Source organism: Doryrhamphus excisus, chromosome 20, assembly GCF_030265055.1.
Source record: "Doryrhamphus excisus isolate RoL2022-K1 chromosome 20, RoL_Dexc_1.0, whole genome shotgun sequence".
NCBI classification, from domain to species: domain Eukaryota; kingdom Metazoa; phylum Chordata; class Actinopteri; order Syngnathiformes; family Syngnathidae; genus Doryrhamphus; species Doryrhamphus excisus.
This window is the reverse complement of record NC_080485.1, coordinates 1,617,222-1,643,422: the sequence shown is the minus strand read 5'-3', so window position 1 is coordinate 1,643,422 and position 26,201 is coordinate 1,617,222. Positions and strand designations below refer to the sequence as shown.

Below are 26,201 nucleotides of genomic sequence, written 5' to 3'. Positions count from 1 at the left end.
TTTTACCTCAAGCTGACCACCCCGGCCCCCTTCTGTCCACCCTTGCAGCGTAGAGTCTTGACTTCTGTGATGCAGAGTGTCTTTTTTCAGCAAAGCTTCCTTTGGAAGTAGAGCTCACCTAACAAGATTGATAAAGTTTATCTAAATGGATTCATCCAAAATCATTTCAATGGTTCACCCGTTTTGTTGTCGACTCCATCAATCGAGGAGATGTCCTGTGTCTTCAGTTTACAGGCCGCTTTGTTAACAAAAGCAACAAAGAAGCAAATGAGGCCAAAGCAGGTCAGCTGGGACGGCTCGGCTGAATATCTGCTGTCTGGAGGAGCAGATAAGCTCCGGCCATCCATTACTAAACCAAATCACCACTAGGCAGCAGTCGCATACGCTCCTTGGTGGCCCCGGCATCGTGTTCTGCTGCAGCCCTGCGGAGGACATTGTTTGAGTGCCACGGCGGGGATCAATACACGATCAGTCCGCGATTATCTTCACTTTTAATTGACCTCAGTATGAGAGGGGCTGAGTCTGACGCGCGGCCAAACTGATGAACATGCAGGTCATTGAAAATATGTTTGCACACGGGCAGACATGTTGGCACAGCGCTCCTCTGTGTTGCGTCTGCATTCTGCCTGCCAGCCACGCCACTTTGTGGCTTACAGTTTGGATAGCACTTCACTTCAGGCATCCGCATCCTTGTTCAATCACTTCCAAATGCAGCAGGTATAGAAATACAGAGATTGTCCTAGTAAGTGCTAAACCTCAGTTTTGTTTTTTTTTTTACATATAATTGATGTTAATAAGGAAACTAAGCTTACCATAACAGAATATTTCTGTAAAACTAAATAAATCCTTGAGGGTTGGGAATTGACAGGTTAATTTTTTTTGTTTAACATATTATCCCCATTGAGATCAATTATATTTGGAATAATTAGTTTCAGAGTCCAACTTGTTGCCATCATCAAGATGAACTGCACAGGTTAGGTTTTTAGCTGTCATGCAAGTGTAAGTACAAGTTAACCCTCTTAACACTCACACATGTTATTGTTTCACTTTCACAATTATACAATCAAAATTAACCACAAGTTTCATGGAAAATGTTACAAAAACAAACTCCCATCAATCACTCAAATACTGTATTTCCTGGACCATAAGGCGCACCGGATTCAGACGCAGTCTTAATGACGGGGTCTATTCCTGGACTTAACCCATATACATAAAGTGGGTGGTATTATAAGGTGCATGCTAAAACGTGGTCTACAAATCATTCAGAAAAGACCAAACTCCTCTCCCTGGTAACCAAACAATCATTTACACTTATGGATAATTTAGTGTCAACAGTTCATGTTCATGTAATATTTTTGGAAACCGGAGTACCCGAGAAAACCTATGCAAGGAGAACATGCGAACGCATCACAGACATGCCCAAGCCAGGAGTCAAACCCATATCTTCCCAATCTCCTGACTGCGTGGCCTATGTGCTCACCACTTGAACACCGTGCAGGCCTCAACAATACTACTCCTGTTACTGCAGGGCTGCACGGCGGTCAAGTGGTTAGCGCGCAGACCTCACAGCTAGGAGACCCGAGTTCAATCCCACCCTCGGCCATCTCTGTGTGGAGTTTGCATGTTCTCCCCGTGCATACGTGAGAGTCCGGTTTCCTCCCACATTCCAAAAACATGCTAGGCTAATTGGTGACTCCAAGTTGTTTGTCTATATGTGCCCTGTGGTGACCAGTACAGGGTGTACCCCGCCTCTCGCCCGAAGACAGCTGGGATAGGCTCCAGCACCCTTGTGAGAATAAGCAGTAGAGAATGAATGAATGTGTTACTGCGTTTACTTTAGGTACTATTAAAAACACATTCAGTTCCATAATCTGTAAAAACATTGAAACGAAGTATCAGGATTTGAAATCAGATCAGTTCTTCGGCCAAAAAATCAGATCGAGATTGGATGCTAGCGATGCTCATCTAGACGTTCTTTTATGAATAATTAGTATTAATATATTTCTAATCATGTCGTGTCATTTAGCTTTTTGTTAATGAAATTTGGCACATTTGAGACATACTTACAAATGGTGATTAATTTTGATTAATTAATTTGAAAACTGATTAATCAGATTTAAACTGTAATGACTTGAAAGCTCTATTTGACCAGGAATATTTCAAACTTTCCAAGTGTTTCAGCATTCATGAGTTAAGGCTCCACCGTGCTGCATTCCCTTCCAAATATCTTGTTGGAAAAAAGTGCTATCAATTTCACCCGACATGCGGTATTGTATCAAGCTAACACAATCAACTGCAGCCAAATTCCATGAAGTCAATAGACGGGTTTTAAACCCTTTTCCCTTTTCTCACAGACCATTCTCCGCCAGATCATTGTAAGCTACCAGATCTTTAATCTGCAGACAGTGAATTAATATAGTCGATGGAACAAACATTGTCAATCTGCAAGAAGAATGAAACGGACTGAATTCAATCTCCGCAGACAATTGCAGGAGGGAAAGCACTTAACTCTTTATTTCTGAGGAGGTTATTGGCCCTAACAAAAGGCTGATGCAGAGTTTGCTCCCGTTTATGCCAAAGTGCTCCTCCAAAGCGAAGGTTTCTTTAGGATATCGCCACACCTCACTTCTGGCGCTTCTTTGGATTGTTGACGGTATTCCGTGGAGACACTCTAATTTGAGACAGTGCCTCGTCCTTTATGCCATGTAGCTTTTGTCAAAGCCGCTTTATTGAACATGAACCTTGAACATGTACCTTACTGTATATACGTATTCATTGTTTCTCTTTTATACTGTACAATGTGTCTTATTTCCTGTCAACCAGGCTATTCATTACTGGGTTGGTATTTGCAATTTGTTAAATTGATCTTCCTTTTCAAACCAACACCTAAAGGTGGCTTCACATAAATGCAAGTGATGTTTATTTTTGAAAATGTATGTATATAAGTAGCAAAATTTAAAATGTGCAGAAAGGAAAGATAAATGTTTTTTTAAAGATATGGATAAAGAATTGATCATGAAAATTGTAATTTGCTTTGTTAATCTAGAGGATGAAACAATTCAATTTCAATTAATTTAGCTCTAATTTGTTGGCTAAAATTCAAATAAAATGAGTATGTTTAAATAATGGTTCATTAAATATGTTTTTGTTAAATATGCTAAACTTTTTCAACATAAAACCATGGTGCAGTTGTTTAGCTCTACCAGTATGAACATTTAACCTTTGACCTGACAGATTGTAACCACTGAAATGTCTCTTTAAACTTTAAAGGCAACAATGATAACGAACGCCTGGCGATTGCTAGACAGCGAATCCCATTCCGACTTGGTCGAGTAGTTGACGAATGGCTACTCGACAAAGGTAAAATCACTGATTAAAATTTCAAATAGAATAATTGCAGCATAACCAAGTTGTAGCAGTATTTTTTTGTAAACACTAAACATAAACTTTAAAAATAAATCAAATTAATGATATGAATAGTTAATGTAATGTTCCTGTTCATATAAATGTATTTCTTTTCTAGTCATCTGTTTTAATACGTGTGTTAACGTATGGTTAAAGGGACTATAAATATGTATTTAAATACAAGTCAACATTGCTAAAATGTCTATAAATTGCTGTAAACGCCTAACAGACAAACATAAATGTATTGTGTCAGTTTTGTGTTTGTGAACATATTTAAAGCACATGTAGCATATTTGGTGTGCAGATAAGATCCATTTGAATGTATTCTGGTTCAACTGAAATGATAAATCATAAATAGAGTGCAATATGAATTGGCGGCAGAATTTTGGAGTCCCTTTAACATTTTGTGTTAAGATGTGTAGGGCTTTAGATCAATGAACTGTAATATTAAAACCAACTAAGTGCATGTTTTGATTTTACAATGTAATAACCAGTTCATATTTTCACATAAAATGTGAAATGACACCCCCCGCCCCTTTTATATTTCATTTGGTTTGTTTTGCTCTAATCAACTATCATGTCATGTTTCTTTTGGTCTTTCTTGTTTATGTTTTTTTTTTTTTTTTTCTCATGCCAAACATAATTGAGTTGACTAGTTTTGTTGCTTTTGCTAAAAGGATGAAACTATTGGCTCTTTGGTTTGCCTGCCCCATCCTGACTTAGACGTGTCCCGTGCTTGCTGTGTTTGCAAATCTTAAGATGTCAACCAAAAACCCAATTACCGAAACAAATAAGAATGCTTTATTTGTTTCTAACAAATAAGACCGTTTTATTTGTTTCTATAAATATTTGACATGCATAGCTACTCCATTTAGTGCAAAAAAAGCTGTGCCCTTAAACTGTCTTGCTTTAGATTTTTTTATGTTGTAGTTTTGTTATATCATATCATTACTAATGCACTTTTTAATCACTTTTGCTGTAAGTTTATGTCCACCCCCTCACCCCCACACACTTTTTAGCAAAACTGCATTTACTTTAAGTTTTGTCTTATCAAAATATTGTGTTTTTCTATTTTATTTTTCATAAAACAGGCATGTCATCATTCTAACTGCAATAAATTGCAAGGGTTTGCCTCTAGAACCCGTAATTTATTGGTCTCATTAGCCACTGGGCAAGTGATTTGTCGTTGTCTTTTTTTTTAAATATTATTATTTCTGTTCAGTTAAAATGCCATCAATCCAACGGACTTGTATATGTAACATTGTTTTCCCACAGGGCGCCAGCTTACTATCTTCAACAGCCAAACTACCATACAGATTGGTGGCTGGGAGCGAGACCGGACTCGATCCTTTCAGGGCCAGCTCTCTGGCCTCTACTATAATGGCCTGAAGGTGTTCAACATGGCTGCAGAGGGGGACCCCAACATTAGAATCCAAGGCAGTGTGCGGCTTGTTGGGGAGTCGCCTTCCTCTATCACGCCACAGTCAAGCACCACAGCCAATCGCTCGGAGACGTCCACGTCCATTATGGAGATCACTACCACTGTGGCGTCTAGTCGGCGAGTCAAACAGACGACGCCTCGAGAGCCTCAGCAGGTAAAGTTCAAATTATTCTTCAGTTCATACATGAAATTTTATCAACGTGCAAATAAGTCCATTTTAGCTTGAAAATGTTAGAATGTTGGATTTACACAAACAGCGGCCGCCATTCTAATGCTGTCCTAATGAATTGCCTTTTTTTATTCACATGGGAAAAACCAAGTGGTAATAGTGAATACTTCAGTCCATAAGCACTCGTGCTCACACACGAGTTGAGCTGCATTGCTGACCAAAACAGCAGCACCCACTGAGAGACATAAAGGTCTCAGTACGGCCTTATAGACTGTGTCCTGAGGAGGATAAGACATAATCTACTAAAAATGTTCCAGACAATTTGGAGTCCTTAATGCATACTTGCTTGGTCGACCATAGTGCAGACCTGCCTAAATGTTTGCCTTTTTAGTACACGGCACACATTTTGGCCTTTAAATACTCTCACCTCATGAGCTCAAACAATAACCATATTGGGGTCACGAGAATTAGACAATATTTTAACATCTTTTTAAAGAAAACTACTTACGTTGACCAGCCAGAAGGGACGTGGGGGAGTATGCCGACCATGCAAGGACTGGGATGTTTTCAGCTTCCAGGAGTTATGGATGGAGATCTTTGCAACATGGCTGTGTTTATTATCATGCTGCAAACTGAGGTGATGCTAGTGGATGAACGCCTCAGGCTTTTGTCACGGTACTCTCTGTGCATTGAAAATGCCATCAATGCAGTAAAGGCACCTTTACTGTGGTTGGAATGGCGCCTAGTGGCAGTGGGGTTAGGGTATGGGCGGGTGCATATGTTATGGACAACATACACAGGCGTCACTTTTAAGGGAATTTTAAAGATAGCGAGCATATTTTGGATGCTGTGAATATATGTATATGTATATGCTACATGAGGCAAATGGCTGTTTTTATCATCTTATTTCTTATGCTTTGTGTAAAACTACAGAACAAACTTTTATAGAATATCATTTGATAAAATTGGCTTGGATTAATTACATTAACAAATGTAACCGTTGAACTTTATCGAATCAAATCATGTTGTTTGTACGATGTATGGAACCGTTCTGTTTTAAAATATATCGTTGTTCAAATGTACTTTATCTTAATCTGTGTATATAGATGTGTATGCAATGGTCTACCATGAAGAGATTTACATCCCTCGTCATAGACTAAACACAATTAAGAGAAGTTGTAGGTAAGGCTTTGATTGATTGATGAAACAAATACTGGCTAATGATGTTATTAGTGTATTTGCACTAAAAGACTTGGTCCAGCTGATTAGAGATGTGTCTTTTGATGAACGCGGTAGGATGAATGCAGCATGCCAACATGTGTGCACTGAGGGATGTCATAGTCTGTGGTTTCATTCTACCCGACGACCTTTCCACGGAGAACTCCTGCAGTGAGATATCTAAATCTCAGGACACTGCATTGGTCTGACTTCTGTTTAAAGAGATGAGACATCCATAGTACTTACCCTTGGATGGGTCTTTAGAATTGTCCTGCTGCTTTATCTCCCCTCTGATGGCCATTTTAACATAGTTGTGTTCTTAAAAAGAAAAAAAAACAAGCTTTACATAGACCAAGATTGGCTACTGTTGCTATGGCTGACGATCCTTTATCTGCTTTCAGGGCCGGCAGTCTATCGTCTTATTTCGCAACAAGCTTGGCTGCACCACTTGCAGTACTACATATTGTTTTGGTCCAATCAGATTTGAACTTACATGTGTTGCCATGTCATCTAATCTTCCCAGGGCATTCAGTAGTGCTGGCTCGTATCACATTTCTAAACGCTAATACAAATGGGTCTTTAACCAATCAGATTTCAGATTCACCTCAAAGAGCCAGCTAGCAGGTACGTATAAAATACCATCAGCATTTATTTGTCCTCTGGAAGCCTACGCCAAACAATGAGTTAGCAGTGAACAGCAGAGTGCTTAATTGATCCTTTTTTTTGACACAAAGACAAAGACACAAACGAGTATCCGTTACGAATAATGCATTTTTGCCGGATATTTGTATGAAACAAGTATATTTAGTCATTGTCCGTATTCCGAGTTACATTTGTTACAAGTGTTACATTTTTAGTGTGTATTCACTCTTCAAAAGCTGTGATTGGCCAGAACACCTCTCCCTGGACGAGAAGACGAGAGGTCTCATTCACGTACATGGTGCAATTGGCGAGTTAAAAACAGCTAGTGTTGGTCACACCGCCTCCACTTTATTCGATATTCTTCAGCTCACCTCTATTTCGATTTGTATCTAAAGTTACTTGGTAAACTTGTCTTGTAACATGCGGTGCATTTGACAAGACAGTGCTGTGCAGGCTTGTGCTACGTGACTGGCCACAACATTAGGTACACCTGCACTGTCGCTCCATGAAACACACTGCCTATGTGACCGGTCAAATATTCCAACCCTCTCAATATGTTGCAGTATGCACGTTGGAATCTTCCCTAATGTTGTGGCCAGTCATCGCAGAACCAAAATAGAGGCGAGCTGAAGGAAACCTAATCAACTTTATTGGGTTTTCTAGGAGGCCGTGAAACCAACACAACACAAGCCGTTTTTAACTTGCCAATTCCGCCGTGTACGTGAATGCGGCACTGCTCAGCTCCTCTGTGGCTGCCGCCATCCAGGGAGTCGCTGTGTGTGACTGGCCAATCACACGGAGTAATGAGTGAAGACATAATATGCATTTTCTTTAATGGGAATACGGATAATGACTAAATGTACTCATTTCATACTCCTATCCAGCAAAAATGCATTTTCCATAATTCATCTCTATTATTTAATTATATTTGCAAGGATACATTTTGGCCACTTTTGAAGGAATTTCTCATTATTTGAAGGCGTGGGAGGTTGACCAAACAAATATGCACATTAGCAATAATGATAACATCATCAAACCTTAATTTATGCATTCCAATATAGTATTAGCATTTAGGACCAAAGATGAGTTGAAAGAAAAATGTGAGCAATACAATATATAATATAGTTGTCTGTGCAGCGTGGGAGAAAGTTAACACAATCACATGACCATCCAACAAGGTGGAACAGTTTGCCACTCGCCAAAACAAAACACCATAAACTTTCCAAAAACTATATTATTTTTAGAATAAAATAATGGCTAATATTTGATATGCATTTACATAAAATTGATAAATTATAAAAATATAAAACAAAATAAAAACCAAAACCTGTCAAGAATGAGGCATAAAAAATGAGAGCAAGATAGCAGGGATTGGGATGTAATGGAGCATTGAGAGCTTCTGACAGTGATTGATGTTCATCCCTGAGATGAGGTGTGAGGTCCTGGCCTCTGAGTCTCACAGTTAGATGAGATTTAGCATACTGCACTACTACACCTTCGTTGAGCGCAGTATTTTGGTTGAGTTGTCTCCCTCTATCTCATGTTAATCATCCTTTGCTATGGCTGACCTGCTAAATGTTGGGTATAGCACTCGCATCCCTTTTGTAATCGTCCATGCACTACTTCCATTATCCAGCAGCTCCAGTATCTACCTTTAGGCATTAATGTGATGGTCTTGGTTCTCGCTGGGATTATTGTTTCACAAACCGAGGCTGCAATCTTCGATGTCACACTAATCCTGCATGCACCAGTATTCCGACCTTGGATTTATCTTGGCTTTGAATCACTCCCAAGGCAACCAAACTTAAGCAGTGCAGGTTCTTTAACTGTAGCATGATACGATAAGATACTTATGGATGATCCGGCCTTAAGTTTTCTTGAGATCATATCTGTACTTCAAATGTTTGACATGACAATCCTGGCCATGCTGTTGCCACGGAAATATAAAGTACAAAATGCATGCTTAAAAAAAAGAAAAGAAAACATGAATGTATATTCGTAGTCTCCAGTTGGCAGTGCTTTGGGCGAGCCATATCCATATGGGGTTGATATTGTTACTTATATTGTTACTACGCTGATGTGCAGGAAGCTCACGATAAGAGTTCTCCGTAATCCTTTGATGACTTACTTTGGGGTGCTTCAATTAGGCAGACAGCTTGGCACAAAAATGAGATAAGCAAGAGGCAGAAGGTATGAATTGTGATTCAAAATTATGCACCAGGAATCAAACCCACAAGCCCACAACAGGACAGAAGGGGCGCTACCTCCAACAAAGTCAATGTAAGAGAACACATGGTTTGCAGTGTCTTCCAGCTGGGACAAGGGTCATGGTTTTATTTGGTACGGACATGCAGTCCTGTCATAGTATCAATGTCTACTGTGCCTATTGATACAGTAGACTATTGTCGATATTCAATATTATTGCAACATTTTTTGACAATTTTTTTCATTTATTGTAGTCATGAGAAGTGCCATTCACATTTGCACCACTAGTGTACCGTGTACCCGTGTACCTGTGTACCCGTGTACCTGTGTACCCGTGTACCCGTGTACCTGTACCAACATTAGCTCGACACCAATGTTGACTGTATGTGTGTATATTTTTTAAACATGCCCAATGAAACTGTCAACTCTTTGGGCGTGCACCATTTTACTCTATTTTGTTAATATTTGCCGGCCAAACGTGTCAGGAAGATGGCGCTGCTGCCCAAGCACCTCCTCTCCTGTCCATGTTGGTTGTCGATGTTTATGGCTCACCTGTTTTAAAAACGAAATATTCCCACACTGTGCCTGTGGCATTCCCCTTAAAACCACTTTTGTTGTCATTCATGTTAGCATATGTTGGCTCTGTGAGCTCACGGCTATCAGTGTGATGACTAAAGTGTGTTTGACCCTAAAATGTTTGCAGGATTAAATTACTTGCAGCCAAGTCACAGCCTTTGCCCACTCAGGTCTAACAGACAGAAAAAGAGCTAATATTTTGGACCTGCAAATGCCCCTGGCCTGCAGCAATGACACACCATATCCATCATTTTGGCATCTCTGGGGGCCATTATGGAAACTACCCTTCAAAATCATGCTGTGTGTATAGGGAGTGAAATGTGCATCACTGATCCAGTCCGTGTTGATAAGGCTGAGCACACGTCGGGACATGTTGACATTCATTGTCATCATTTCATATATAGTTTATACTCCAGATTCAAATTTTAAGACCAAGAATGTACATTTTGCATTGTTGGATCTTGAGGAGGTTATAAGTCGAGAAATGTATTTCAAATAAATATTCAACTGCTGTTCATCACCTAATCAACAGTTTCAGACCTTAGCTAAAAAAAAACCACAAAAAACACTTCAAAAATCCAAATAAAATGTTGAAAGAAGAACTCAAATATCGGTTTGGACATGCCAGTATTTCCAGGAGGCTGAGTCGATTGTCTGCGGTTGGTTGGAGTCCAGGGTTGACCCCGCCTCTCGCCTAAAATTAGCTGGGATAGACTCCATCAAACACCCGTGAAAATTGATGGATGGGTTGAACCTCCGTTGCTCAGGAAGTGAACTTGGCTTCACAGAGGGCATCCAGTCTCTGGGACTGATGCTCATTTTTGTAAACTTCCCTTGCCATCCATCCCCAAATGTTCTCAATTGGTTTAGATCAGAGGAACACACTGCTTGGTCCAAAAGAGTGAAGATATTCTACAGGAAGAAGTCCTTCAGGCAGGAAGTGTGACCTTTGTACTGTTGAAAAAGCCAGTCGTTACCACGCAGACGAGTGAGGGCCTTCAGTCAAGAGGATGTCCCCTGCCTGCAAACATTGCTCCATTCTTCTATCAAAGGAAACAGCAGCCCACCTACTTAGAGAATAGTGGTTGACAAACTACGGCTCGGGGGCCACATCCGGCCTGCCGGTTGCTTCCCAAGTATTTAACTTAAGTTTTTAACATACAAGCTGGCAAGACGACTTACAAGTACTCACAGTCAGTCAATCTGAGACAAACCTGGGATAGTTGAAGTAGTTTTTCACACGCAGCTATCCAGACAACGATCTCAGCCATGGTGCCAAATATACACAAGTCAACAAATATGTGACACACAACCTAGCTACCAACTGAACTGTTTGGGATTCATGAAAACAGAAATGTTCACATAGTCTTTAATTGTCAAAAGTCTTTAATAGGTAAAATATGACATCATTTAAGGTGGACTGAATTATAAGCGGGCTGCACGGCGGACAAGTGGTTAGCACGTAGACCTCACAGCTAGGAGACCCGAGTTCAATTCCACCCTCGGCCATCTCTGTGTGGAGGGAGTTTGCATGTTCTCCCCGTGCATGGGTGGGTTTTCTCCGGGTACTCCGGTTTCCTCCCACATTCCAAAAACATGCTAGGTTAATTAGCCACTCCAAATTGTCCATAGGTATGAATGTGAGTGTGAATGGTTGTTTGTCTATATGTGCCCTGGGATTGGCTGGCCACCAGTCCAGGGTGTACCCCGCCTCTCGCCCCAAGACAGCTGGGATAGGCTCCAGCACCCCCGCGACCCTTGTGAGGATAAGCGGTTGAAAATGAATGAATGAATGAATTATCAGCTGAAACTTGTGTGCGTTTACCAAATTTATAGTCTGGACCCCCGGACAATTTTGTTTACTCAATGCGGCCTACAAGTCAGAAAGTTAGGCCACCCCTGACTTAGAACCTCCTTAAGATCCAACAGTGCAAAATGTAAATCCCTGCAATTTTTCAACTAGTCTTCCAATGTTCATCAGGAGTGTAAACAGCTTTGTTTTCATCGTTACCTGTTTTAAAAGCCAGAATGCACAGATGAATATTTTCTGCGTATTTGCTCCATTGTTTTTTTTTTGCTTCTTTCCTTTTCTTTCATTATTAAAAGAAACAGAAAGGTTTCTCTTTTTCTGGGCTTATAATACCAGAGGCCCACTGTTTGTCCCACTTACACCTTTGGAATGGCACGAAGGAAACCAAAGCGTCGTGTGTTTCATAACAGCCAGATATTGACAAAAGTTTTTCACAGCACGTTTATATCTTATCTCATCGGGAAACAACTATTAAGATTTGCTGACAAAATCAGCATACGTGTATACATTCAAAATTGTGTGATCGTTAAGAGGATTTTACAGTACACTTAAGAATGTGAACCTTGTTTCACTGACAACTCAGATGTTTTTAAATGTTTATGTTTAATAACCTCGGAGCCATATTTAACTGTGCAGTTCTCAAAGGAGAAACAGATGCTTTACCTCGCTATCCGTTAAACCCCTAAATTGAATAAATGCCTTCACATTTGGACAGTTAGCATACTGTACATTTAAATGAATTATCATTGCAGCACAACTTTCACTTGAGCAGTACAAATCTATTCATCTCCATTAAATCTGTTGTATGCATATCACCATCATCATCATCATCATCACAGCAACATAATAATTAAATCTATAAGAGACTAATAGCCCGCTGACACCACCTTGATCTCTTAAGTGCACCGTCAATTCAAGAGCGAGATGGAGCGAAGCTCGTTATGTGGCAACATGATAATCCTTTCCATGGTAAAGAGGATCAAACCGTATTGGAGGAGCTACTCCGGTGGAATGGATGCATGTTTGTTTTTATTTTTATTATTTTATTTGGGCAAATATATGAAACATTACAGTGCATTTCTTACATCAATCAAAATATAACTTTACATTATTTACATTTGTATTCAACGAGTAGGCTGAAGGAAAAGCTTATAAATGCCTACCCCTTTTTTGCAAGATATAATCATGTTCATGTCTTGTTTTCCTCTGTTATTATTATCATTGTAATATTATTATTGTTATTATCATCATTATTATCATTATTGTTATACTCTTTATCATTATTACCATTATTATTGTTATTAGTATCACCATTATTATAATCATCATTAATATTACATTATCATCATTATAGTTGTAACAATTTTTGGATTTTTTTTGTAATTATTTAATTTTCCAGACTTCATTGCTTCTTGTAGAGTGCTGTATCATTGCATCTGTTGTTTTCTGATCTGTCAATTTATTAGCCCACTTTTTCCCCCTAAGTGTAACATTTACATATCATTTTCTGGATTGCATGTGTCTGATCTTGTCCATTAAAAAACAAGAACCTGAGACTGTGTCTGGACAGGTGACCAACCCAAACATCAGTTTCTATAACACGTTATGCATGTACTACTGTTTTGTAAAATGATTCGGATGTAGTTACTCCTGGGTATTGGACTACCCAAAAGCTGAAGGAAGTAAATACAGTTTACTGTATTCCCATTCACCCAGTTCACCCATTGTCGCATCATGATGAAACATGATGGGAGACGGTGCCTCGATATGGTAGACGTATGCCTCGATATGGTAGACGTATGCCTCGATATGCATGTATTCTTGCCATCACCCCGCTGACTCAGAAGGTTGCTCATTGTTAGTTTTTGGTGTTCATTCCGTGGAGAATGACACATCTAGTCCTGGGGGGGCAGGAATCTGATTATGTGGATTTCACGATGGGAGTCACATCAGGCACCGCTTGCTGTTGGAGGGCAAAGCAGCTCTTCTGTCTTTCCTCATGTCATGTTTTTGCACATTACACATGGGACTTATAGGTCTTACGACATCCATCTCAGCCATGGAGGCGTCTATATTAGGATGACAAATTTGTTCCTGCCACCTGATGAGGGACTGGGACTGCATGTCAAGAAGCAGCTAAAGTCAGAAAGACAGTGATTTGTAGCCAACCGTCATGTTCCTCCCTCGCTCGCGCTCGCCTAAAACACACTGGTGCATGTTTGGGTTTATCTTCTATTTTTAGTTTTGACACTGAACTACTTTCCCAAAACGACACGTGTTTGTATGCTACATATGCACAAGCTATTTTCTCAGGCTTTTTGAATCCCCTCACTTCTATCTGATCCTTAATGTGTCATTCCAACAAGGCACATCGGTGCTCTCACACCAGCTTACAGCCAAGGTGAACTAAAGATGCACACGGAGCTCCCGATTCCATTTCAGATAAGGAAAAATACACACGCTTCCGGAGTGGAAAACGCTTCCGTGCAGACAGGATTCATCTGAGAAGAGTACAAGTGGGGGTAAGGGGCAACGTGAGCCATGTCTTATTGAAGGGCTCGTTGGTTATGCACGGTGGCATGGAGTGGGAGGGAGGTAAACGTAGCACACAGCTAAGATGACGACTAATAATCAGCTTTAGGCTGGATTCAACATCGTGGAAGATGAGTTTGGTCTTTCGGCACTCATCCATTTACACTAACGTCATATTTGAGCGGGTTCTTAAAAAAGTGTATTTGGATTTAATACCAATTTAATATAAATAATAGTCACACTGTAGCATCGGAATGATCCAGATGTGAAAATATGAGTTGCAAGGAGTTTTTCCATAGTTGATATAGCACGGTTCCTATTAGTGAGTGGCTCCAAATCAGCCCTTCCAGTAGCTCAGAAATGGCTTCTGGATAGACGAAGTCTCTACTATTTTTATTTCTAACAGTCCAAATATGTTGACAGGTGCATAGAAGCGTTTCTCTCCATCATCTGTCATTGTGTCTGCCACCTTTGGTAACAATGACCAGGTGTCAGGAACACTTTGTCAATTTGCACCTGCCTTTCAGATAACGCTAAACATAGACGCAAAAACGCTGAATGCACGCGGCTTTCAGCTTTGCGATATCACATTGCAGGTGCTAAATTATTACACTTTCATCTCCTTGTAGTATTTTGCGCGTTGTGAAAATCCACATATATTCTGCATATTCAGATGAAGGCATATACACTAAATGGATTATGGCTGTTATTGTGCTCATTTGACTATCTGCAGTATTGCAGTATCTTTTTTATGCACAAAAACCTTTAGTAGATGACAAATATGACAACAACATATGACCACCTGAAAAGTTTGAATACGATCCAGTACAGGAGCTCCTTTTACACAACATAATGACGTTTGAGTTTTGATTGATGCTGTCATTAAGGTAGTGCAGTTCCACACCACTGTAAATGACATCCATAATCATGATCATATTTACATTAGCAACTGTCTGGCAGTGTCAATTAAAAATGAGAATTTCTAACTTTGTGAAGGTAGAATTTTTGATGCAGCATTTTAATTAAATACACAAGGCTGTACCGTATATTTAATAGTCATTATCGCCAGTTTTAACTTGCATGAAACAGCGCTTCCACGCTTTTACTGAAATCGAGAGAGTCCACACTTACATTTAGTTTACCTCCAGTACGTAATTGTTTAGCATGACAGAGGATGCGTACTGTAGCATGCTGGAGAATTTACATTGACACCCTACGAGCGCATCTTCCAAGAAAATAGTTAAAAGGGGTCCTGAGGAAATGACTTGGAGTTCCACAAAGCTGGGTGCGGTGCATGAAAGCAGAAATGATCTAAATCTAAAAAGAGTCGTTTCACTTTTGTGCTCTCGGGTCTTGCAAGGGAGCACGACTAACAAGCTCACACAGGCATTGTGTCCCTGCAGCCCAAAAGATACAATGTTTGCTCATTCTGACCTTTTTTTCATAGTATCAGCATTTCAGTCCTGCTTTGAAATCCTTTATACTACAATATACGCTACAAAAGCAGGTGAATTGGAAATGTGTGTCCCTCTTTGCTGCATGAAATTGGGTGTAAGGGGTGTGTGAAGCTGCCTCCCAGCACCTTGTTAGCCTGTCTGGCCACAGTGACTTAAAAGCCCCGGGAAGATGTATGGCAAGAAAGGAGCACCGTGGTCCTGGGGAAGAGATAGAGGGCCTCCCACCATTTTTTATTTTCATCTTGGCTTGATCCTCCGCCGGAAGTCCAGTTGAAGCAACCACTGATTGGCTTTAGATAAAGCAAAGTCTCCCAAAATGCACCATGTCTTGGAAATTACATCGAAAGTAGATGTTGGGATGGGTTGACTTCTAAAAAGAGCCCGTCTCGTGGTGTCCTACCATCAAGTCATCTTGCTGTACTTGGACACACTTAACACCACCGTAAATGACATCCATAATCATCAACATATTTACATTAACATCTGTCTGGCAGTGTCAATTAAAAATGACAATTTCTAATTTTGTGAAGGTAGAATTTTTCTCATGTCCTCATTGTTGTTCCGCTCTTTCTCATGTTTTAACTGTGTATTAACAAATGAATGTTGTATTTTCATGTATCTTTTACTCTGTTTACTTCCTTTTATTCAACTCCATTCTTCTGTAAAGTGTCTTGGAGTATTTTGAAAAGCGCTATACAAATAAAATGTATGATTACTATTATTATTAACATCATCTAGTACACATAGCCTCCTCTTGCACAAATTACAAAATAGAAGCAAAAAGAAATACTCCACAAAAGTCAAGAGCCGAGACACACTTGCTACTCATATGAACATCTGAGCAGGTAATAACGATGTGATTATATCTGTCATAAATGATAACCACCACCTTGCACAATAGAAATAGAACAATGTTAAATAGGGCTTGAAATGAACCGCCAAATTAGGAAAATCGTAGGAACCCACAAAATAAGCCTCAAATAGATGCCACTCTTTTCTCCCAACACACTCATTTAAGAATTTGCTGGTGATCCTAGTTCACCCGTGTTTCCACCAACAGCACCTACAGCCACATAGACGTTGTTGTAAAAAATCATGTGTGGCTTCTGAACAGCAATTGGATGTTGTAAAAGTTCCCTGTGCAGTATTTCCCATAATCCCACATTCCATTAGTGTGTACTCTACAATGATGATGACTGGAAATAATTGAGAAGCACTGAATTTGGGTCTATTATTGTCAGAAGGACAACTGGGGCTCCTTTTAGCTTGGTATATAATTTACATATATTGCTTGGTATCGATTTCAGGCGGTACATGTTTAAGCCTTGGCGGTGAGTGTTTTCTGAGTCATACATGTCAACATTTGCATTTGAAAATAAAGGATATTTTGGGGGAAATGGAAGGCAAATTCTGGTCTTCCACCAGAATTGCCACCAGCAGCATTTTTAGCGTCTTAGCATGCGACTGCAGGATTGAAAGAATGGTTGCCTTACTGTGAACACTTCCTTTATGAGTTTTCTTTTTCTTTTAAAACAATGTGTTCTTTCTCTTTCTAATAAGCTTTGTACAGTACGGTATATTATTCATAGCACCCATCAGTCTTCCAGTTGCTTTGCCGTTTGCCGCTTTGCAACGCCCAACATGTGGGGCCGTGATGTCGACAGCTTGGCAGCAGGAAGAGTGTGGGCGAAGGCCAGGCTTTTTGCTCTGTGCTAACCTCACAGTCTGAGAGGCTCAGTTGCCTTCATTATTCCAATGAAATCTATTGAGCATCTGGGACTAAATTATTCATCACCATCGACCTAGTTCCAGGCTGCTAAGTTAGATACTTGAATGTCATCAGGCATGTTTAGAAATGTTGTGCTGGGGAATTAGAGTGTGTTCCACCGTTCCATTGATATTATCATTGACTTAAGTTTGGACGTATTTCCTCAGTCTGCATCTTAACGTGAGGGGTTTCAATCTCGCTGTCCCACCGCCTCCTCCATATCTCACTGGCGTACTAATGATGTGTCGCTGCTGGCATGAGGCTCAAGACAACAAACCTTCACGTCGTCTGGTCGGAATTGGACACTAACGGACCTTTCCAACTGTGAAAAATAACAGCAAGCACCTTTGCTTGCAGGAGTAAGAAAACCCTGGGATGTCTATGATGTATGACGCTGTTGTTAAGGCATATTCAGCATTCGGGCATCTGGACAGGACAGGATGACTGGCAGACAAAAAGGGTCGAGCAAAGGGGAGACCAAAAGGAGGATGGACAACAAATTGTGACATAATCAACAATTCCAACCTGACGGGCAGGAGGAAAGGCATCACTACCTTCTGGTCAGAGACGTCTTCAACCTGGCTTTCCTGTCGCTAGGCTGGTATTGGTGGATTTGTCAGAAGTCCCGTCTGACCTTTCTAACAAGAGATTTCAAAAAAGAAATGGACATCATTGTTCCAATATTTTTTGAGGTTATTTTCACTTTTGTCTTCCATTGGTCAATCATATTTTGTTAAGACAATATAAAAACAGAAATGTTCCTATGGTGGCACAATGAGGAGTTGTGAAGTGATCGTTTTCTGTAGTGTATATATCATCAGGGCTGATGGGTAATTATGCTTATAAAAGCTATACATGCATTAGAAAAGACGCTCTGTAGTCATGGTAAAAAGCAAATGATTACATCCTGTCATTTGGGCTATAAGGATACCCATGGAATGTGATATAGTGTCAGTAAACATACTCCATCTGTGAGTGAAATTCACACCTCGTGCTTTTATAAACATTGTTAAGAAGAATCACGAGCCGTCTTTACGATCACAGACGACAACCTTGTCTGTGAGCGTAAAGTGTGGATTTACAGTAGAAGTCCTGGGAACCTGGCAGATAAAACCAAATGATATAGTAGAAATAGCAATCAGCTAACGTGTGTGCTAAAAGCTGCAGGCCTGAGGGCGTATTTGTTTGTACACTCACGGCTTCGGATTGTGTAAATTGAGTTATGGAGAGAAGATGGAGCAGACAGTTTAGTCTGTGAGGCCAAAGTCGTGTGTTTGTATTAATCGACTATAATGGAAATAATGTATCTGATATCCTGAGTTATGTACTAGCGTAGCATCAGAGCAAGACCTCAGACGGGATAAAACAGGGTTGCGCAAAGACAGCAAGGTAACAGAAAACAACAACCATCCTCAGCGGGATACATTAGTAGGACAGCAGAGGCATACGTCGGATGAACCTTTCAGATGCCTTCTGTGTCCTCCTGACTTTCAGCTCGTCTCCAAAGAGATGTGCTGTTTGCCAAAGAGCGTTCATCAAATTAGACCAAATAGACAACAATGTAAAAAGCCCCACAGTCCACAGAGCAGCCAACAGGTTGACACTGAAAGCCTCTTGTGGTTTGGAGCTGGAGGGCACCTGAACACAACATACACAGTAAATACCCTGAAGAACTACTATTATTCCCCATGCAGCATGAAGTTGAAAACATTCAGTAAGCAAGCGTGCTGTGCTGCAGAATAGCAAAGTCACCTTTTTAATATATAGCACGAGTGCTGACTAGGCTTTTGGGAGGACATGCGAGGGGTCAGTTGAGGTTCCTCGTTAGGAGGACTTTTATCAATCCTGAGATATGGAAAGCCAACATGACACTGTGAGCTAAGTCAGGCCGGAATGTCCAAGTTCACACCACCCTTGATGGCTCAGTCGAGGTCCCCCGATAACCTTTCTTGGGTATAGTTTCATTATCCTCAATCTTTGCAATATCCCCAGACGCCTAAATGATCCCACATAACGTTGTACTTAGAGACTGAAAATGCTTATGCATTTTGCATGAACGCTAAAAGCAGGTTTCTCTCCACAGAATGGCTTTCTCTTCTAGTTTGTGTGCGTTCCACACTCCCGACCGTCTCCCCAGGCTTTCTCAGCACATCCCACTGGAGTGTGCTCTCGGCTGCTGTGAGGAGAGCAGATAAATGAGCTCCTCTCCTGGTTCCACCATGGCTTCAGCACTTTACTGTTGGAATAATGATGCTTTGCAAGCCCAGAACCTTTGCTTTTAGTGCTTTAGAAGTACCTTATTTATGTGAGCATCTCTCCTGTGTGAATTATGTTCCTTATACTAAAAAAAAAAAAAAAATACACAGAAACTCCACTGAGCTAATGAACACAACATCACAGTATTCCTGGAAAAAAGTTGGAAAAATATCACATTAAAATCAGCAAACTTTATGTGGTGCCGCACCAATAATTTGCATGTGGTTTTATTTCAAATACTGTATCCTCCTGACGTTTTTTAACGGAATTTAGTGTTCTTTTCAGGCAGTCAGGCTCCCTGCTATAGTTTGTCATCCCGGTGGTAAGCCACAAAAAGCCCCGCATGGGGACACCATGAATTGCTAATGTTCAGGGCTCTCTAGGTCATGATCGCATCAAAATGTTGACCTTGCCTCTAATGCTGCTTGGGTGATGCTTTGTCACATGTGAATTTACCCTAGTGGCAATGCCAGCCTTATACTATGTACTTATACTGTACCTTATTGCATAGTATACCACATAAGTAGTCAAATGAAGGGTAGTTGCACAAATTATTGAATAATTTGACATAGCCAATTCAAACAGGCATGACATTGTATTGTTATTAAAAACTGAGCCAAATATCAGACAACGTCTCTATTCTGGGAGCCATTTTTTTCAAAATTAAAGACTAAAATGAAACTAAAATAATTAAGGATGTTACAAGATCTCATGTACGAAGATCTCGTGAGATTACAATGTGACAAGATTTCTCCTTTGGGCAATAGGCCGGGGATGTTAATAATAAATTCATTAATCACACAATAAATAAATGAACAAGAATTTTTACCACAGGCTGCATGGTGGACAAGTGGTTAGTGTGCAGGCCTCACAGCTAGGAGACCCGAGTTCAATTCCATCCTCGGCCATCTCTGTGTGGAGTTTGCATGTTCTCCCCGTGCATGCGTGGCTTTTCTCCGGGTACTCCGGTTTCCTCCCACATTCCAAAAACATGCTAGGTTAATTAGCCACTCCAAATTGTCCATAGGTATGAATGTGAGTGTGAATGGTTGTTTGTCTATATGTGCCCTGGGATTGGCTGGCCACCAGTCCAGGGTGGACCCCGCCTCTCGCCCAAAGACAGCTGGGATAGGCCCCACCCCCCCCCCCCCCGCGACCATCGTGAGGATAAGCGGTAGAAAATGAATGAATGAATAATTTTGACCAAACTCAGCATATTGCCAGGTTGTGCTTTCCTGTTTGTTTTCTTCATCTGCAACAAGTTTCATCCTTTCATCCTCATTATTTTCCATAGATTTATACATGCTCAACTATAATTATTGTATATAAAATGTGTTTTGGGTTATTTTTTTGATGTTTTTAACAGATTCATTGGTTTTATATGATTTTCTATGGGGAATTTGTGTTTGTTGTCAAAGTCTTTGTAACTAATACATGATGAAAATAAAGTACCACTGGTCCATTTGGGCCAACATGATAATTAACAATTAAACCTCCCCATTGGAAATAGTAATACAATCATTCCAGAGTCAAACTGTTTCTCTCATGTCAACTTTGTCAGCTGTTTTAGACAACATTTTAAGATACATGTCTAAAGATACGTATTATACCACAGTATAATACAGCAAAATAGAACTCAAATAAAGTAAAATCACTCAACTTTGGATGCTGCCCAACAGACATACTGTAACGGCAGGGGAATGTTTCCAGAGCCATACTGGCTCAGATTGACGTTACATGGAATTTATATTATCATAAGATGATACTTAGAACTACATGGAAGCTCACTGTGTAGTGATTAGCAAATACATCTATTTGCATCTAAATACAGTATTCTATGATCCCCAAAACTTCTTCCAGAGAATGTAGCGTGTCACCATCTCACGCCAGCAAAAACAAATCCCAAGTCTGAAGTGATGGATGCGGCACTCTTGGATCAGACAACCACGCCATCTGGGTAGCAGATACTGTACATCAGCAAATTGCATTTAAATATAGACTGCTTTCCCAGGCCTCGCCAACAACTTCCCTTCGTCATGGATTTGACAGATCCTCCCCAGGTTTAATATGGAAAGATGAAGCTCATCTATACTCCAAATGTCGAAATAATGCTATAGGGGCGATGGAATCGGATTATGTGCATCCAAATGGATGTTAAACAAAATGACATCATCTTTAATTTCCCTAATATGAATCAATGCTAATTCAACTTGCAAACATATGATGCAGTCATAGAAACCAAGTCCTTCTTTATGAAAGGCATCTAATGTGTCCTTTACATTTTGACCTGCCATGGAGGTTACTTTCAGCTTGCTGTTTATTTGTTATTTATTATTTGTCATTTATTATTCGTAAGATTATGCAAAAATGACTTAAGCAGTTGCTATCCAAATAAAGATTATGGATTATGGTTTGTTTTTCATTTTTGCAAGCACATTTTGTTTGAATTTTCTTGACAAATCCAGAAATAGTTAGGAGCCATTTTTACATAGCAGAAGGTTTCTGCTCTCATTTTCACTGAACCGAGTCTTTCTCCTCCTTCAGACAACCGAGGACCTGCTGGTGGCATCGGCTGAGTGTCCAAGCGATGATGAGGACATTGATCCCTGTGAGCCGAGCTCAGGTGGGTTAGGTTAGTCATCTCTTTTTATTCTACTTCTCTATGGTTGTGTGAGTTGTTTCTGTGTGCTGTAAGTACATCTCCACCAAGACGTTCAAGGATACCGCACAGCTTTCCAAGGAGCAAATTGGAGTCTGAAAGTCCTTAAAGTGGTGGATTTCAACCGGGCTCGCCATCGCTGCTTAATGACAAGCAGCAGCCTCAGTTGTGGAAATCTTTCAACTCGTAAATCTTGTAGTTTGAATTTGAGGTAGAGCACAAAAGCTTAATGAACATTTCACCACATTTTGATCCACAATCTCAAGAATGATTTGAAGAAAATAATATCTGCAAAGGTTTCCAATATGCGGCACATCTGGGAGCAACTCTCGGATTCTCTGATGAACTCAGTAGGTCAATTTAATAATAACAATATATTCATTTGGTCTATTGACCACCCCCCTGCCTGGGCCAATAGTTCGTATTTTGCATGAAACGCCTCTCAGTTTGATGTCCCGTCATACCTGGGAGTCTTCACTGTGGGCGTGCCCCCCCCCCACACAACACAATTTGCGCCGCAGTGGCGATGAGAGGCTCTCTCTGTCTCGACGGGATGCTCTGCTCTCGTTGATATCTTCAACTGTGTCGGACGGACGACACGTTAAACCTCCTCTCAACGTCCTTCCACTCCTGCTCAAGCTTGTCAAAGTCACCTGTGGTGAGGAAGACATGATGAATAACAAGCCAAAATGACAAGAACAAAGGACTTTTTGTATCCTTTCAAAGACCCGGAACACACTGAAAACTGGTCAGGTTGAAAACTTATTGACCTGCATATAAGACGGTGTTTTACTGCAGTCATCAGAGCTTTTTTTCCTGTTACTCGTGCACACTAGTGACCTGGAGGGATGCAGTCTCTACTTGGGATGCAGCCATTGTTCAAATAATTCTAATAAAAGTACAGTAAACCTCGGATATATCGGATTCAATTGTTCCCACTGGTTTTGTCCGATATAAGCGAAGTCCGTTATATGCGTATACCGGAAAATGTCCGTTTTACGCACATATCGGATTTTTATCCGGTATATACGTAAATGGGATTTTATCCGTTATAAAAAGGCACTTCCTTGACTATGTTTCCAATGTACCTGGACGCGCAGGCAACGCTGCAAACGCTGCAAATGACGTCGTATAGCGGCCTGTCACGATTCGGCGAATCGGAGCGCCACGATGCGGCCATCCGATATATGCCAGGGAAATTTCATGGAAATGCATTGGAACGGGACTGGAGATTTTGTCCGAAATAGGCGAAATCCGTTATAAAAAATCCGATATATGCAATGAATTTTTATTGGAAATGCATTACAGAAAAATTGGTTCTTTTTTATCTGTCCGTTGTGAGCGAATTTCCGATATATCCGAGTCCGATATATCTGAGGTTTACTGTAATACCGTGATTGCAAAAAAATTACATTATTTTTTTCTGTTTTGAGGAATCGCATACGTCACCAATTTTCATTATTTAGTGAAATGTTTTATTATTGCTCTTTAAACAAGCAAAAATATGTTTTTTTCCAATTATAGTAAAAAATAAATCAGTCGAATACTTGATTACTAATACAGACGATAGCTGCAGTCCTGAAAACGTATCAAGGTTGGGCAAGCTTGCAAACTACAGAAAGGAGTTATTATGCTAACTTGAAGATAATGGTGATCAAGAAGCAGAGCTATCAAAGAACATTGATTTTATTGTTGTAATCAATCAGTTATTTCGTTAATATTGAAAGAATAATTCATTTCATTCTTTGTCTTTAATTTTGTCTTTTTTTTTAATTGGATGAATACAGTATTTACAGTAAAAATACAAGTGTAACGACTTCCAGTTCAAGAGCTGCATCACATATTCTGGCTTTTTGAAGAATATATGTGTACATTGATGAGTACATTATATTTTTAAGGCAGCGTGAGTATTGTACCGTATGGTACGACTGCCAACTGTCCATAATAAATATATTTTTCAAATGAACACCTCTCTCTTCAGCAGTTAACTATGATTGTTCATGACCATGAGAGATCTTGCTGCACATCAAGATGTTAGTGCCTCCTTCCTCCTGCATTCAGCGTGTAAAGAAGTGCAGTGAGTGGGTGCTGCATCCATTGCGGTTAGACTGTTGATACTGCCCTGAAAAGCCATTAAACGCCGTTCTTGGCTTCCATCCATTGTGAATTAATCCTGTTGGGAGCAATTCTCTTCAACGACTCTGCAAATTTCACGCATAACAAAAACTCAACTATGCTCAGTGTTTGTCATGTGATCAAACATGAATATGATAAGGTACTTACGACTGCACACCTATTCATCTCCATCACCTCGGTTTAATTGGTTGTGCACAAGTGCTACGGTTGTAATTATCACATCCAAGTATAAGGTGTTATTTTTCAGATGGCCACCAGTGCTCTTCTCTGTTCGGGCTCGCCACTGCGAGTAATTAAAAGATTGGAAGGGGAATTAATCATGCTGATTCTCATGCGTAGTGTATTAGTGATGTTCATGCTATTATATAAATATATATATAATAACATGAATATAGCAACTTGTCCCGGCACCCAGGTAAACACTGGGTACTTTTCAAGAAAAGGTATATTGACCCCCCAATGTCTTTTTATCAGCTTTTACAAAACTTTGAATCCCTAACTGTGGCGATGCTAGGAAAGGAATTAAATCTAAACCTATGAATAGATGGATTTCAGAAGGCTTAAGTGATGAGAAGAGGAAACAATTAAGTTGCAGACCCATTGGTCTACTCCAAGTAGAGGTGTTATTGATCAGTTTGAGACCATCGCCACATGAATCTTTGCAGCACACATTTCTTCTCACAGAAATGTGGACCACTACCATAAAAATAGTAGCATATACCTTTGCTCTCATACTGTGCAGAAAAGTGATGACATCAGTCGGGAGCTTCTTATTATGTACTTCACATGCATGTACATATGATACCTCTGAAAAATACCACAGACAAGAGATTGGTCTCTCCACCAAGATACAGCAATCCCTCGTTTATCACGGTTAAGTGGTTCCAGACTTGATCGTGATAAGTGAAATCCTTATTTTAAATGGAATATTTTCATAGAAAACGTGTTTATGACCTTCTAAATATATTGTTAACATTATTAGAGCCCTCTAGACATGAACTAACACCCCTATTGTCACCAATATAGCAGACATAATAACAGAAGAGATGCTCATGTGTTTCTCTAGATTGTTCAGACAGGAAGTGACATCAGGTGTTGAGTTTTAGTTTGCTGTGGCCTTTGGGCGCAATAGTGGCCCCTGTTAATATTATGACCGCTAATGTTATTATTATATTATTATTATAATTATTGTTATTATTTTTTTACATCATTCAAAGTGCAAAAAAAGCCTGTTGTTTCTGGTAGACCTACTTGTGTGTCTCACTGAATATTACAGTAACATTACTGATACACAGTGACTAGTGTAGAATACTATCATCTTATCATCACAAATTATTATATTTGGGTTACTACAGTAGTTTGCACCTACAATGGCTTAGGCCTTGATGGGTAACCCTAAAGGTTCCATCCTAGACACCAGACACCGATCCAGCTCACAAAACTCAACCAGAAACTGTTTGGTAAAACGAGGCACACTTCCTGGTTCCAATTCTGATAAAAATGCTGGTAAAGCAGCATCATTACTAACATCAATGAGGGATTGTGGTTTAACGTTTCTCTTTTCCACCCAGTAGAATAAAAACACGACCCATCTCTGCTATGTGATCAATCAGCCAAACATATTGGCCCCCAAAAAAGGGGCCAGATGCTCCCACTTTTAACATCACACCCAGGCCTCCCAATTCAGCAACTCGGCCCCACACTTGTTTCTGGTCCAGTTCTGGTCGGATTTCAGTGGATGGACGTAGTTCCAGGTAGTCGCTAGGGTTACACATCTAAAACAAAATCAAAACAATATGCGTTCAAAAGAGTAATACATTTGAAAATGTCTCCTCAAAAAAATCAGACATCACAAATTGGTCCATTTTTGTGGATGTGAGGAAGATAAATTCAATTTAATGTAAACAATCAGAACTATCAATTTAAT

The 26,201-nt window shown here is 40.1% G+C and overlaps 1 protein-coding gene across 19 annotated transcripts in view; it reads left to right on the top strand.

The window, feature by feature from the left end:
• The window catches only part of LOC131107920 (neurexin-1a-like), a 282,890-nt gene that overhangs the window by 243,311 nt on the left and 13,378 nt on the right, over positions 1-26,201 (top strand). For 8 of the 19 annotated variants that reach the window (XM_058058402.1, XM_058058406.1, XM_058058399.1 and 5 more), the window contains 3 exons: positions 3,271-3,360; positions 4,681-5,000; positions 22,024-22,111. In XM_058058402.1, the coding sequence (XP_057914385.1) occupies positions 3,271-3,360; positions 4,681-5,000; positions 22,024-22,111 (498 nt within the window). The remainder of the gene's footprint in view (positions 1-3,270; positions 3,361-4,680; positions 5,001-22,023; positions 22,112-26,201) is intronic. The other 11 variants (XM_058058405.1, XM_058058403.1, XM_058058398.1 and 8 more) reach the window with 3 other exon arrangements.